The sequence below is a fragment of the Hemiscyllium ocellatum genome, chromosome 15, assembly GCF_020745735.1.
Source record: "Hemiscyllium ocellatum isolate sHemOce1 chromosome 15, sHemOce1.pat.X.cur, whole genome shotgun sequence".
Taxonomy (NCBI): Eukaryota; Metazoa; Chordata; class Chondrichthyes; order Orectolobiformes; family Hemiscylliidae; genus Hemiscyllium; species Hemiscyllium ocellatum.
Genome location: NC_083415.1, coordinates 36,701,599 through 36,714,572, shown reverse-complemented (window position 1 = coordinate 36,714,572; position 12,974 = coordinate 36,701,599). Strand labels below are relative to the sequence as shown.

The 12,974-nt window shown below is 39.8% G+C and overlaps 1 protein-coding gene across 3 annotated transcripts in view; it reads right to left on the bottom strand.

Moving 5' to 3' along the window:
* Window positions 1–1,289: 1,289 nt before the first annotated feature.
* The window catches only part of slc17a9b (solute carrier family 17 member 9b), a 58,220-nt gene continuing 46,535 nt past the window's right edge, over window positions 1,290–12,974 (bottom strand). For 2 of the 3 annotated variants that reach the window (XM_060836373.1, XM_060836374.1), the window contains exons 13-14: window positions 9,740–9,769; window positions 1,290–3,296 (exon numbers count right to left, since the gene is read on the bottom strand). In XM_060836373.1, coding sequence (XP_060692356.1) covers window positions 3,154–3,296; window positions 9,740–9,769 — 173 coding nt within the window. In that variant the 3' untranslated portion in view covers window positions 1,290–3,153. Of the gene's footprint in view, window positions 3,297–8,831; window positions 9,543–9,739; window positions 9,770–12,974 lie in introns of those variants that run through there. The other variant, XM_060836375.1, reaches the window with a different exon arrangement.

Below are 12,974 nucleotides of genomic sequence, written 5' to 3'. Positions count from 1 at the left end.
GATGGGTATATGAATAGGAAGGGTTTGGAGGGATATGGGCCGGGTGCTGGCAGGTGGGACTAGATTTAGTTGGGATATCTGGTTGACATGGACGGGATGGACTGAAGGGTCTGTTTCCATGCTGTACATCTCTATGACTCTATATAGCAAAAATATAGGGGACATTTTATTGTGAAGCTCAATCAGATAACGATAAGCAGTATCAGTCATCAAAGCTTAAAAAAATTACAAACTGTCAAAAAGACAGCACACATGTATATAGGAAAATATGAAAATTAGACTGTTTTAATGATAGCCTCCATGATTAAGAAAGCGAATGCAATGTTGTCATTTATCTCAAGAGGGTTGGAATATAAAAGCACCGTTGTGCTACTGAGGCTTTACAAAGCTCTGGTTAGGCCCCATTTGGAGTACTGTGCCCAGTTTTTGTCCCCATACCTCAGGAAGGATATACTGGCACTGGAACGTGTCGAGCGGAGATTCACACGGATGATCGCTGGAATGGTTGGTCTAACATATGAGGAATGGCTGAGGAAACTGGGATTGTATTCATTGGAGTTTAGAAGATTGAGGGGAGACTTAATAGAAACTTACAAGATAATACATGGCTTGGAAAGGGTGGACGCAAGGAAATTGTTTCCGTTAGGCGAGGAGACTAGGACCCGTGGACACAGCCTTAGAATTAGAAGGGGTCAATTCAGAGCAGAAATGCAGAGACATTTCTTCAGCCAGAGAGTGGTGGGCCTGTGGAATTCATTGCCGCAGAGTGCAGTGGAGGCCGGGACGCTAAATGTCTTCAAGGCAGAGATTGATAGATTCTTGATGTCACGAGGATTTAAGGGCTATGGGGAGAATGCTGGTAAGTGGAGTTGAAATGCCCATCAGCCATGATTGAATGGCGGCGTGGACTCGATGGGCCGAATGGCCTTACTTCCACTCCTATGTCTTATGGTGTTATGGTCTTATATCTATTCCAGATCAGGCAGGGTGAATTCAACTTTTTCCATTCTGGAAGGTAAAGTAAACTGACGCTGTTCATCCTTTAAGGAATACTTTACACTGAGATATTACATTGTCCATTGAATTTTCAAAAAGCATATTTGATTTAAGAATTACTGACACTAATTTTTTTAAGAAGTATTAATTTCAGCAGTATTATAACATTGAGAACAATTTCAAATGATTAAAGGTGTTCTTTTAAATGAAGCATTAAGGATCAGTTGTAAATTTTTAATATGGTAAATCTGCAAAAAAAATGTCATTGGACAGACTCTAAATTCAGCAATCCATAAGATACAAATAAAACTTTATTGTCAATTTTCTACAAAATAGCAACAGTTCAAATATTTCAACTTGGCCGTAAGATAAATCGTTATCTGCAGAGTTAATGATTTAGAAATGATTTATTATTTAAGCATCTTACAACTGCAAGCAAGTTAAAGTTGAATAATTACAGATAGCATTTAAACATGTGTTTGATTCTGAATATACAGATATTTATAAATATAAACACAGTGGATTGAAACTAGTTATTCTTATTTTATGCAGTAATCCAATGTTAAAATTGAAGTTGCCATGTGGATTTGCTGTTCCCATTGCAAATGCAGAAAGTGAAAGCATGCAACAATAAATTTTAAAAGTTGCACAATTCAATTCATACTATGATATACATGTAACATAGACTGTAAATGAACTGCATTTCACTGAGTTGACAAGGCAACAGTCAGAAAATACCACACGCAAATATGATAAAAATTGAACTGGGACAGCTGCTTGGTGCCAGACTTTCTTATCACCAGGACACATAAAAGACAGTTGCCGCTTTTATACCCAGTGATAAACACTAAATTGAAATATTCTGGGATGTGCATAATAATAATTAACTGCATAAGTGGATTTAAAGGAACAAATTTTAAAGGAAAGTTTCAACCTTTTCCCATTACTATCTATTACGGAGACTTAATCCCTGAGAAATATCACTCTTATCTCAGTTTTTTAAAACTTTATTTAACTGGCATTTTACAGTTTCTTTCACTTCTATTATTGAGAGAGTTTTGTCCTTTCTGAATCCGTTGGCATTAACCTCTCAAAATTCTTATGACCGAAACCTTTTCAGTCTGCACAACTTAACGGCAGTTATCCAGAATCTCCTGGCTTTAAAGCTTCATACACTAAAAAGGATTTCTGCTGAGCTCACTGGATCCTGTGAACTGACTTAATTGCTTTGCTAGGTGAAACTGTTTTACGTTTGGCACGGAAGTCTGAGTTCTTCTGATCCAAAACAAAGCTGAACCTCTGTTCTAAAGTAAAACTAAACCAATTGCCTTAATGTGTTTACTCTACCTTCCATAAACCTAATAGTATAAACATCTTATTCACTAATATTACAGGGTTCTACCAGACACCTAATTGCCATCATATGCTTTCTGGAAATTATGTATTTAAGTCACTGTTCTAAGTTGCTTTTTAACCTTTTACAAAAAAAACTTCACAGAACTGACTCATAGCTATCAGCCTCTGTTTGGATCCAAATCGTATAATATACTGCTTTCATCACAAGTTATAGGTCCAGAAACTGGAATATAAAACGATAAACTTGTAAGCTGCAAGATTCAGAAATGAAAATACTTATTAATCTAACATTTACTACTAATGCTGGTATTAGATTATTATGCTAATTGGAAACAAAAATTCTAAGTGCACCTGTAAGCATGGAGTCAATGAAAAAACAGCTGATACAATTGAAGAACAGCATAGGGCAGTTACATCTTTTCAGAATTTATGCTTGGCTCTCTGTCAGCATCCACCTTTAAGAAGACACATCTTGTATCATGTCTTCTGACAAGTCAAGTTTATATATTTATAAGTTTATATATTTATTTCTCATAAATAGTTTATTCATGTAAAAATAGCATCTCTCCAACAAATAAAATCACTAAAAATAGCATAAATGGTTTTGTGTATATTTAAGTCTTGTTTTTTTTTCAAAACAGGACTTCAGCAGCAATTTGTTTATAAACAAAGTACAATAATAAGTTCCTCAAACCGAGAAAAACTAGTTGGAACCTTTATATTTTAAAAACTATGTTCTCTCTTTCTTCTTGAAGTCTGTGTTCAGCAACTTTGAAATTCAATCTGAAATATTGCCATTAATTAAATGTCTACTCGTGTAGCCTGACCAAAGATGATAAAGATAGAAAGGCCAAATGTGTTGACTATGCTGATCAAGCTGAAAACTGATGGCCAGGATCCTGAAGTTTCAATGAGGTAACCTGCAAAGTAGACTAAAGCAACGCCTGTAATGAAGAGAAAATAAAATTAACTATGTTGGCATTCATAGAAGAAAGAAAGCACATGTAGTAGCTCAACATAAATCTCTGGTGCCCCATGTAAGTTGGCCGTTTTGCCATTTTTGCATTGGGCATGATTTTCAAATGCATTGGTACTAGATTAGTAACAAAATTTGAAATCGATGATCTAAAACTCATTTATTCAAGTCAGGATACAAGAGTCCACCTACAGAAAGTAGGCACAATTTGTTACACCGTTAAGTTTAAAAGAGACTTCCTTCCTCAAACTGGAGGAAGATTTATAGTGAAGTTCCCCAGGAGTCAATGTTAGCAGCCCTACCCATTCTGATATATTAATGACCTACATCTGAGTGGAGGGCACAATTTCAAAATTTGTGGATGATCTAAAACTTGCAAGTTTTTTGAACTGTGATGGGACTAATGCAGAACTTTGAAAGGATTAGATTCCCTACAGTGTGGAAACAGGCCCTTCGGTCCAACCAGTCCACACTGACCCTCCAAAGAGTAACCCACCCAGACCCATTTCCCTCTGACTAATGCACCTAACACTAGGGACAATTTAGCATAGCCAATTCACCTGACCTGTACATCTTTGGATTGTGGGAGGAAACTGGAGCACCCGGAAGAAACCACATGGAGGTAATGTGCAAACTCCACACAGACACCTGAGGTGTGTATCGAACTTAGGACCCTGGTGCTGTGAGACAGCTGTGCTAACCACTGAGCTACCGTGCCACCCACACTGTACACACATTGATGAAATGGATGAGGATGGTAGATGGATTTTTTTTCAGAGCAGCATGAAGTGTTTTATTTTAGTATAAAGAATGCAGGAAGATGATATAAAGTATACAATTCAAAGTAAGATGCTGAAGCAGGCAGACCTAGGTGAATATCTGCATAAATTATCAAAGGTGGTAGGCAGGTCAAGAAAAAAGTTATTGAAGCATCAACACCATATGCTTTATGAAGAGGGACACAAAATACAAAAGCAAAGAAGTAGTGATAAATATGCTTTAAACCTCGTCTCTAGAGCTGGGCACCACACTTTAGAAAAGATGGCAATGGGTTAGAGAGGGTGCAGAAAAGATGATGGACTTCAAATTCAAATTCTCCACTCTTTGTGTGAGATTATTTTCCTGCGAAAAGAGAAGGTTGAGACAAGATTTGATAGAGATACCAAAAATCACATGAATTTGGGACAGAGTAAATACTGAGAAACTAGTCTACTGCTAGAAAAATTGAGAACCTGAATTTAAAAGTTTAAAAGATTTAAACTATAAGTTTAAAATGCTTACCAGAATTTGATTGAATGTCATTTTCGGAGGGTTACTTTGTATCAGGCCTAGAGAGATTTTAGGCCTCACTACTTATCTATCATGCCCCTATGATGCTGCACTCATCCTATTCTCCCACTCACTGTAAGTAGTTGTCCCAGCAATGGAACATCTTAGGATCCTTGGCACTAGTGCCATTATTAAAGCTCAGCCACATACCTGGTCAAGTGCTGGCAGGTCAAACTTGTCTTCATTGTACACATAGTGGGAGAGTAACTGCAACCAATGCATCTCAGAAGACAGAGGTGGCATTGTTGATGCTTCATTGCATTGTCTTACATCTATTGCTCTTTAAGAATTTACCCGTCCTTAGCCTCGTCCCATCTTACAATCATGTCTAAGTGAGTGTTACCCTTTCTCCAATGCCCAGTCTAGGCCAGTATCTTCTCATTGTTCAGTGTGGGTCCATTATATTCTGAAGAGCCTTCAAATGGTTGAAAACATTCACTTTTATTCAGCAACAGCAGAAACAAACAAAACAAAGTCAAGCAGAAGCTGCTTCTGACTGTCAGGACAGAGCAGAAACAGACTGCTTCCTTTCAAGCAACAACAAATTCACTATCAATGAGTGATCACTGCACTCAGCTCTCATCTACCTGAAACCCCCGAGTGTCAATTCAATCATGTAAGGCTTGTTGTATTTGATGAATCAGTACTCTCATACTGAAGGTGCTGCTCCTCCTTACCTTCTCCCTCACAGAACGATTCCTGCTCTCCCAGCTCATCAGCCTCCATCACATCCCTGCTTTGCCTGCTTTGTGCAGAGGACAGTGTGCTAGGGTAAGGCTGCACATTCTATCTGCATTCAACAGCAAGCCCTTCCCCCACCAACCTCATTTAAACTTTGAATGTGGTGACAAAGATCACAGATGAGTTGCTCTTTGATGGAATCAAACCCTTTTCTATTGATAAAATCAGCTGCCTCATGATACAGTACTCTCAGTGTGTGTGTGTGTACAGTCTACAGCACACTGAACATGGCAAGCCAACTAGCCAGGCAAAGCCTACTGCCTGAACTGCAGCATTGCCCTTATCAAGGGGAAATGCGATGAAGAATTGAAAGATCTCACAAAATTTCTCAATGGCTCCTTGAAAAGAGCCAGTTGCATAGAAGTTCAATGTAACAATCATCTTGACAGCCACTGGGATTGAATGGCTACCCACCCTTTCAGGTGGTCTGTCCCACTCCAGCAGTCAGCTTTGTCTATGATGGTGTCTAGGACATCCTCAGTCTTCGGCAACACTGCATTTTGTTCATCCAGAGAAAACTCGTTGAAGATGATGGACTCTGGACTTCCCATACCTCCTTTGACATCCTGCTGCACGCAGCAGCTATAACCTCTTTAAGTAAATGCTGTTCAGCATCTGCTGGAGTTGCTGCTGGTCCTGGGTTTGCTAACACATCTGTTCATCTTTTGTTTACCTGCATCTTTGTTGCATTACAATAAGGGTGATATAGCCCCTGCTGGGGCTGGATCCATCAGTCACATTTTCAATGAATCTGCATGTGGAACATAAGAAAGGTCTTTGTAATGTGAGCTGCCAGCCTTCACATCACTGTCTGATGAAAGTTTCACATGCTGCTCCATACAGTCAGAAATGGAGCTCCCCGACAAGGTTAGCCTTGGAATGCCTCTCCATGAGACTTCGAGTTGGACTTGATTCCAAGGAATGCAGTGTCAGGCATGAGATAAAGAAACAATGGGTGATTGTCAGTGCTGTATGAGTACCTGCCAAAGGCAGGTAGATAGAGTTAGGTCACAATCAGCCATGATCTCAGTGAATATCGGAAAAGGTTCAAGAGGCTGAGTGGCCTAAACCTATTCCTATGTTTTCTATGTTGCTGAAATCTTCTCATACCCAGTGACATATCACTGAAAGGCAGCATTACACAGATCATGTTGCAGAATACTTTCAGTTCAAGGTGAGAGGGAATCAGCTACGCCATGTGCAGTCTGTGTGATGCTGCATTCATTTTGTGAACAGTGGCCTGTTAGCACCACTGTTAATTTTGTCTGTGATAACGTCTGCTTCACAGTGATCACAGAATCATAGAATCACCATAGAATCCCTATAGTGTGCAAAAAGGCCATTTGGCCCAACAAGTCCACACTGACCCTCTGAAGAATATCCCACCCATTCCCATGCCCTATTACTCTCCATTTCAACTAACTTAATGCACCTAGCCTACACATCCCTGAACACTATGGGCAATTTAGCATGGCTAATTCAGCAATCCCTGCAGCGTGAAAGCAGGCCATTTGGCCGATCATGTCTATGAAGAGCATTCCACCCAGACCCGCTACTGTCTCCTCCACCTCCCCCCACCCACTATATCCCTATAAACCTCACTTTCTCATGTCTACTCCACCTAGCCTACACATCCCTGGATACTATAGGCAATTTAGCATGGCCAAGTCATCCAAATTGCACATCGTTGGATTGAGAGAGGAAACCGGAGCACCTGGAGGAAACCCAAAGGCATTTTACTCATATATGAGGAATAAGAGAATGATCAGGGAGAAGGCAGGGAACTTGTGCGTGGAGTCTGAGTAGATAGGAGAATCCCTAAATGAGTTTTTTGCTTCGGTTTTCACTTAGGAAAGGGACCTTGTTGTGAATGAGAACTTCGAGGAGCCGGGAAACAGGCTTGAACAGATTGAGATTGAGGAAGTTGGCAAAAATTAAGATTGATAAATTCCCAGGGCCAGACCAGATTTAGCCTAGGTTGCTCCAAAAAGCGAGAAAGGAGGTTGCTAAGCTACTGGCAAAGATCTATGCTTCCTCACTCTCCATGGGAGTCGTACTGGAGGATTGGAATGAGGTAAATGTTGTTCCTTTTTTCAAGAAGGGAAATGTAGACATCCCTGGCAATTACAGACCCCTCAGTCTTATGTCTGTGGCCAGCAAGGTTTTGGAAAGAAGTTTGAGGGATGGGATTTATGACTATTTGGAAAAGCATGGTGTGATTAAAAACAGTCAGCATGGCTTTGTGAGGGACAGGTCATGCCTCACAAATCTTATTGAGTTCTTTGAGGAGGTGACGAGACAGGTTGACAAAGGTCGGGCAGTGGATGTGTTGTATATGGACTTCAGCAAGGCATTTGATAAGGATCCCCATGGTAAGTTCTTTCATAAAGTCAGAAGGTATGGGATACAGGGAGATTTGACTCTCTGGATTCAGAATTGTTTGGCTGACAGAAGGCAGAGAGTGGCTGTAAACGGAAAGTATTCTGCCTGGAGGTCAGTGGAGAGTGGTGTCCTGTAAGGCTTTGTTCTTGGGCCTCTGCTCTTTGTAGTTTTTATAAATGACTTGGATGAGGAAGTTGAGGGGTGGGGTTAGTAAATTTGCCGATGACACAAAAGTTAGAGGTGCCATTAATAGTATCGAGGCTGTGGCAGACTTTTCTCTCTGGAGAGGAGGAGGAAGAGAGGTGACCTGATCGAGGTGTACAAGATAATGACAGGCATGGATAGAGTCGATACCCAGAGACTTTTCCCCAGGGCAGGATTGACTGCCACGAGGGGCCATAGTTTTAAAACGTTAGGAGGAAGGGAAAGAGGAGATGTCAGAGGTGGGTACTTTACACAGAGAGTTGTGAACACCTGGAATGCGTTACCAGCAATGGTGGTGGAAACAGAATCATTAGGAACACTTAAGCAACTGCTGGACATGCACATGGACAGCAATGAATTGAGGGGTGCGTAGGTTAGGTTATTTTATTTTAGATTGGGAATAATCCTCGGCACAACATCGTGGGCCGAAGATTCTGTTCTGTGCTGTACTTTACTATGTTCTAAGTGCTCATTGTCTGGAGGTCATCCTAAAAGAGAAAAAAATTGAATTCAAAAGACACAAAACCTATTTTGTCTTTTCCTGCTCCTCCCTCATTTTCTCACTAGCCATTGCTTGGTAACAGGAATGCTGCACTAAGTCACTCTCCAAATGTGCAATTCGGAGAGAGTGTATATTATTTCAAAATTCTTCAAAAACGGAAAATTTATTTATAAGGGTATTTATTGAATGTGATCTTGAAAGCATCTGGGAATATATCATTAAATGCAATAAATGAATACACAATGTGGGGGTCAAGCCAATAAGAGTTTTTTTTTAATTTCAAAAAGAACATTCAGAAGTTATCATCTTGGAAGAATATTACTAATTACTACATACTAAAAGTGACTTTTCCTAAAGGTTGTACCAATTTTTGTTTGTGCACCAATACAGCAAACCAGCCAACTGTCTTTCAGGCTTTTGTAACAGGGCGTTATATGATAGAGAGCAAGGAACATGAGACAGTGTCTGAGATTTTCTGGACATTGCAGCATCACATGTTTGCTGTAGGTTTTCTGGACAATTATAGAACATATATCACATATATACTATAAAATTTATTTCCTTCAGTTCCCAAAATTACCTGACTGCACTCAACATACTTTGTCAAGATAGTTTCTATATTATCACCAGAAACAAATTATTCAACAGAATTTGCAATACAGACTGTCACATTAATCCTGAAATAGATAAAAAAAAATAAGGAGAAGAGAGATAAAGGTCTTTACGAGTATGAGAGTCCAATGGAGAATCTACTTTAACGTGTGCGTGACAACTGAACAAGGCCTCATAAATATGACAGCTACTAAAAGATCAACAAGAATTTAGAGGCAATTCTCTACTCAGAAAGCATTGAGAAACTAGGACATGCTGCCACATGGAGTACCTGATACCAGATAGCATTGACACACTTAACAGTCAGTCCAAGCATGAAGACATAGTACCAGAGTCAGAAGAGGTAATTAAAAGCAGGAGGATGTTTGTGGCATATGAATACCAGCATAGACCAGTTGGGGATGAGTTGTTATGGTTCCATGTTGCAGCAATACTATGTAATTCCTTTAAATAAAAAGAAAGGAAGCAATCATTGTGGCCACAAATTTCAAATACCAAAATGGTGAGAATGGATATATCAGCTCTATAAATACATTACAGTCTATGTTTTTGTGGACTTAACGATGGACATTATGTATGTATAAAATCAATTATGCAAAATGTAGTGGTAACCCAAGCGTAAAAGTAAAAACAAAACTCACCAAATAACGCTCCACCGGTGTTCATAACACCTAAATAATTATTAAAAAAAGGTTAAAGATCTACAGATTTTGACTTTACTCTCCAAGAAGCATGATTAATATTGATAATAGAAAAACATTAGAAATGAGATACATCACAAAAAGTAATCAAACAGAAACAGAGTTAATGAGCTGGATTATATGCTGAAGGTTGGTTCACCCAACACCATTCAACCAGAGAGGCAAAGTGATGAGTCATGTAATTAGGCATTGAACGCTGATTTAAGGTTATCAATTGGGTGACAGATCAGGTACCCATCTGACACACCCACCTGCCACAAGGTGGAACCATGGGGAGCATGCCACAAATGGCACACAGTGCCCTAATTCATGGGGTCCCTCACCTGGTTTCCTGCCCATGGATGACCCATAAATTCAACCCAACATTTCAACTTTTTAACTTCATTAGAACAGCGACGGATCATTCTACTAAAATGTTACTGAGCTGAACCACGAGAGAATTAGCTATTTGGATACAGAACTGGCACAAAGGTAGGAGACAGAAGGTGGTGGTGGATGGTTGTTTTTCAGACAGGAGGTCTGTGACCAGTGGAGTGCCACAAGGATCGGTGCTGGGCCCTCTACTTTTTGTCATTTACATAAATGATTTTGACACGAGCATCAGAGGTACTGTTAGTAAGTTTGCAAATGACACTAAAATTGGAGTGTAGTGGACAGCGAAGAGGGTTACAGCAGGATCTCGGCCAGATGGGCCAATGGGCTGAGAAGTGGCAGATGGAGTTTAATTCAGATAAATGCGAGGTGCTGCATTTTGGGAAAGCAAATCTTAGCAGAGCTTATACACTTAATTGTGAGGTCCTATGGAGTGTTGCTGAACAAAGAGATCTTGGAGTGCAGGTTCATAGCTCCTTGAAAGTGGTGTCGCAGGTAGATAGGATAGTGAAGAAGGCGTTTGGGGTCAAGGTGGGTGAAGGTGTCTCTTGATCAAGGGTGATCATAGGTTGTAAAAAGGCAAACCAATAAAAGTCAGCTTTCTGCTGCTGCTGCTGTAGAACTCTCTCAGCCTAGTCGTTTCTACATTCTGACTTTGTGTGGCTACATTACCGACAGCAGCCACTGTGTCCTTGGTGACGTTGCTCAGCAATATCGAGCAGCCGACCACTGATCTTGGTGCAAGACCTGCACCCCCAGCATTTGCAATCCTGGGATAGGCCCTTTACCCAGCTACATGCCTGACTGGCATTTAATGTGACTGGTCTTTCCAGAAAGAGGGACAAAAGGCTTTCACAGGCTCTCCAACCAGTGAGCAAGCTCTCAATCACCTGCATTAAATACTGCCCGTCAACTCCACTTTTATTACTACAGTTGGTGCAAGACCTACTGAATATTTACAGCATTTTCTCTTTTTATCCAAGATTTCCAGCAACTGCATTTTTCTTTGTCAATAACCAGCTTAACTATTTTACTAATTCAGCAGGAATAAAATTATTAGTCAGATGTCAGTAAGAAAAAATGAACATCCCGCACTGAATACATGCTTAATAGTCAGGGAAAAATTGGTATTTTAAAATTCCACATTTGTACAAGTTTATACAAGTGCTGGTGGGGTGTAAACTGAATTATAAAATAACACAGCCTGTCTAAAGATTACTAAATTAGTATTTTAGAACTGCCTTTCAGCAGTAAACTGGACAAAATTCAATTGGTGCAAACAAAACAAATCTTAAAATCCAGAATGATTTTACAAAACTTATATTCATAGCACACTGGAAGTTCTTTATGTTATGTCTTCCCTTCATATTCTTTTGGCTTTCCTGATTCTGAAAGCTGTTCTGAGTATAGTAATCACTGTGGAGTAATAGCTTTTAGACATTAGTGCAAATATAGGAATGTTTGGTAGATTTCAATTGCCTAATGACAATGAAAAATAATTCATTATCAAGTTCCAGGTAGTCACTCGAAAAATGATTAATTTTTGTGGGTCCGAACAGAGTGGTCCAGTATATTCATGGTGTAGTTGATCAGTATCAAGGCCAATGTTTTTTCTTGACATACATTAAGAATTTAGGGATGGGTGTACAAGACTCAATTTCAAAATGTACAGATGACAACTTGGAAGTATTGAGAGGAAGATTGTGATACTTAGTTATGAAGATATGTGAACCAAATATTAATTTACAATAGAATTGAATGCATTTCTTGAATTTTGAAAATAGATACTTTTCAAAGCAAAAGGTACTGGCTGCAACAGCAAAGACACTACAATGACAATGAGCGTAGTAGCTGCCTCACAGCACCAGCCACCCAGGCTTGATTTCAGCTTTGCATGACTTCTGTGTGGAGTTCTCCCTGTGTCTATGTGGGTTTCTGCCGAGTACTCCAGTTTCCTCCTACAGTCCAAAGATGTGCAGATGGATTGGCCATGCTAAATGGTCCCATAGTGACTAGGGATTGCAGACTAGGTGGATTAGCCATGGTAAATGCAGGGTTACAGGGTGGGTGGGTGATAAGCTCTTCGGAGGGTCAGTGTGGACTTATGGGCCAAATGGCCAGCTTCCACACTGTAAGGATTATATAATTTGCATGTCTACAATACTGTCATAGTTAGATCACATTATCCAGTTTGTGGATGCAAGGAATTTTGAATACATTGGCAGAGAAAACTTGGTTAAAGAGCAACAAACCTTCACACACTCTCTCTCTGCTTCTCTGAAAATCCTCATAAAAAGAAAACACACCAGATAACTTTATATGTGTGGGTGCCTTCAAGGCTTTAGTGATTCTAGCATGGATGAAGACAGTGTTTAGTTGAGTAAACAATATGAACTCAATTGATTTTCAACAACTGTTTACAGAGTGCATGAATCTGACTTACATTACTAAAGAGTGGCTCAGAGAACAATTGCCTCAGGTCTGTCTGCTTTTTCTTTACTCTGATCAAGTCCTTGTCACATTGTCACAAATAGAGTGAAAGAAGGTTGAATTCAGTCTACTGTATTCTCTGCTCACAATGTGGACTCCTCTATGTTGGAACAATCAAACACAGACTGCGTGACCATTTTGTGAAATACCACTACTCAGTCCACAAGCATGACTGCAACTTTCTGGTCACTTGCTATTTGAAGACACTGCATTGCGCCCATGCCCATTTTTTTCTGTGCCAGGTCTGCTGCATTGTTCCATTGAAGTCCAACAAAAGCTGGAGGAATAGCATCTTATTTACTGCTTAGGCATT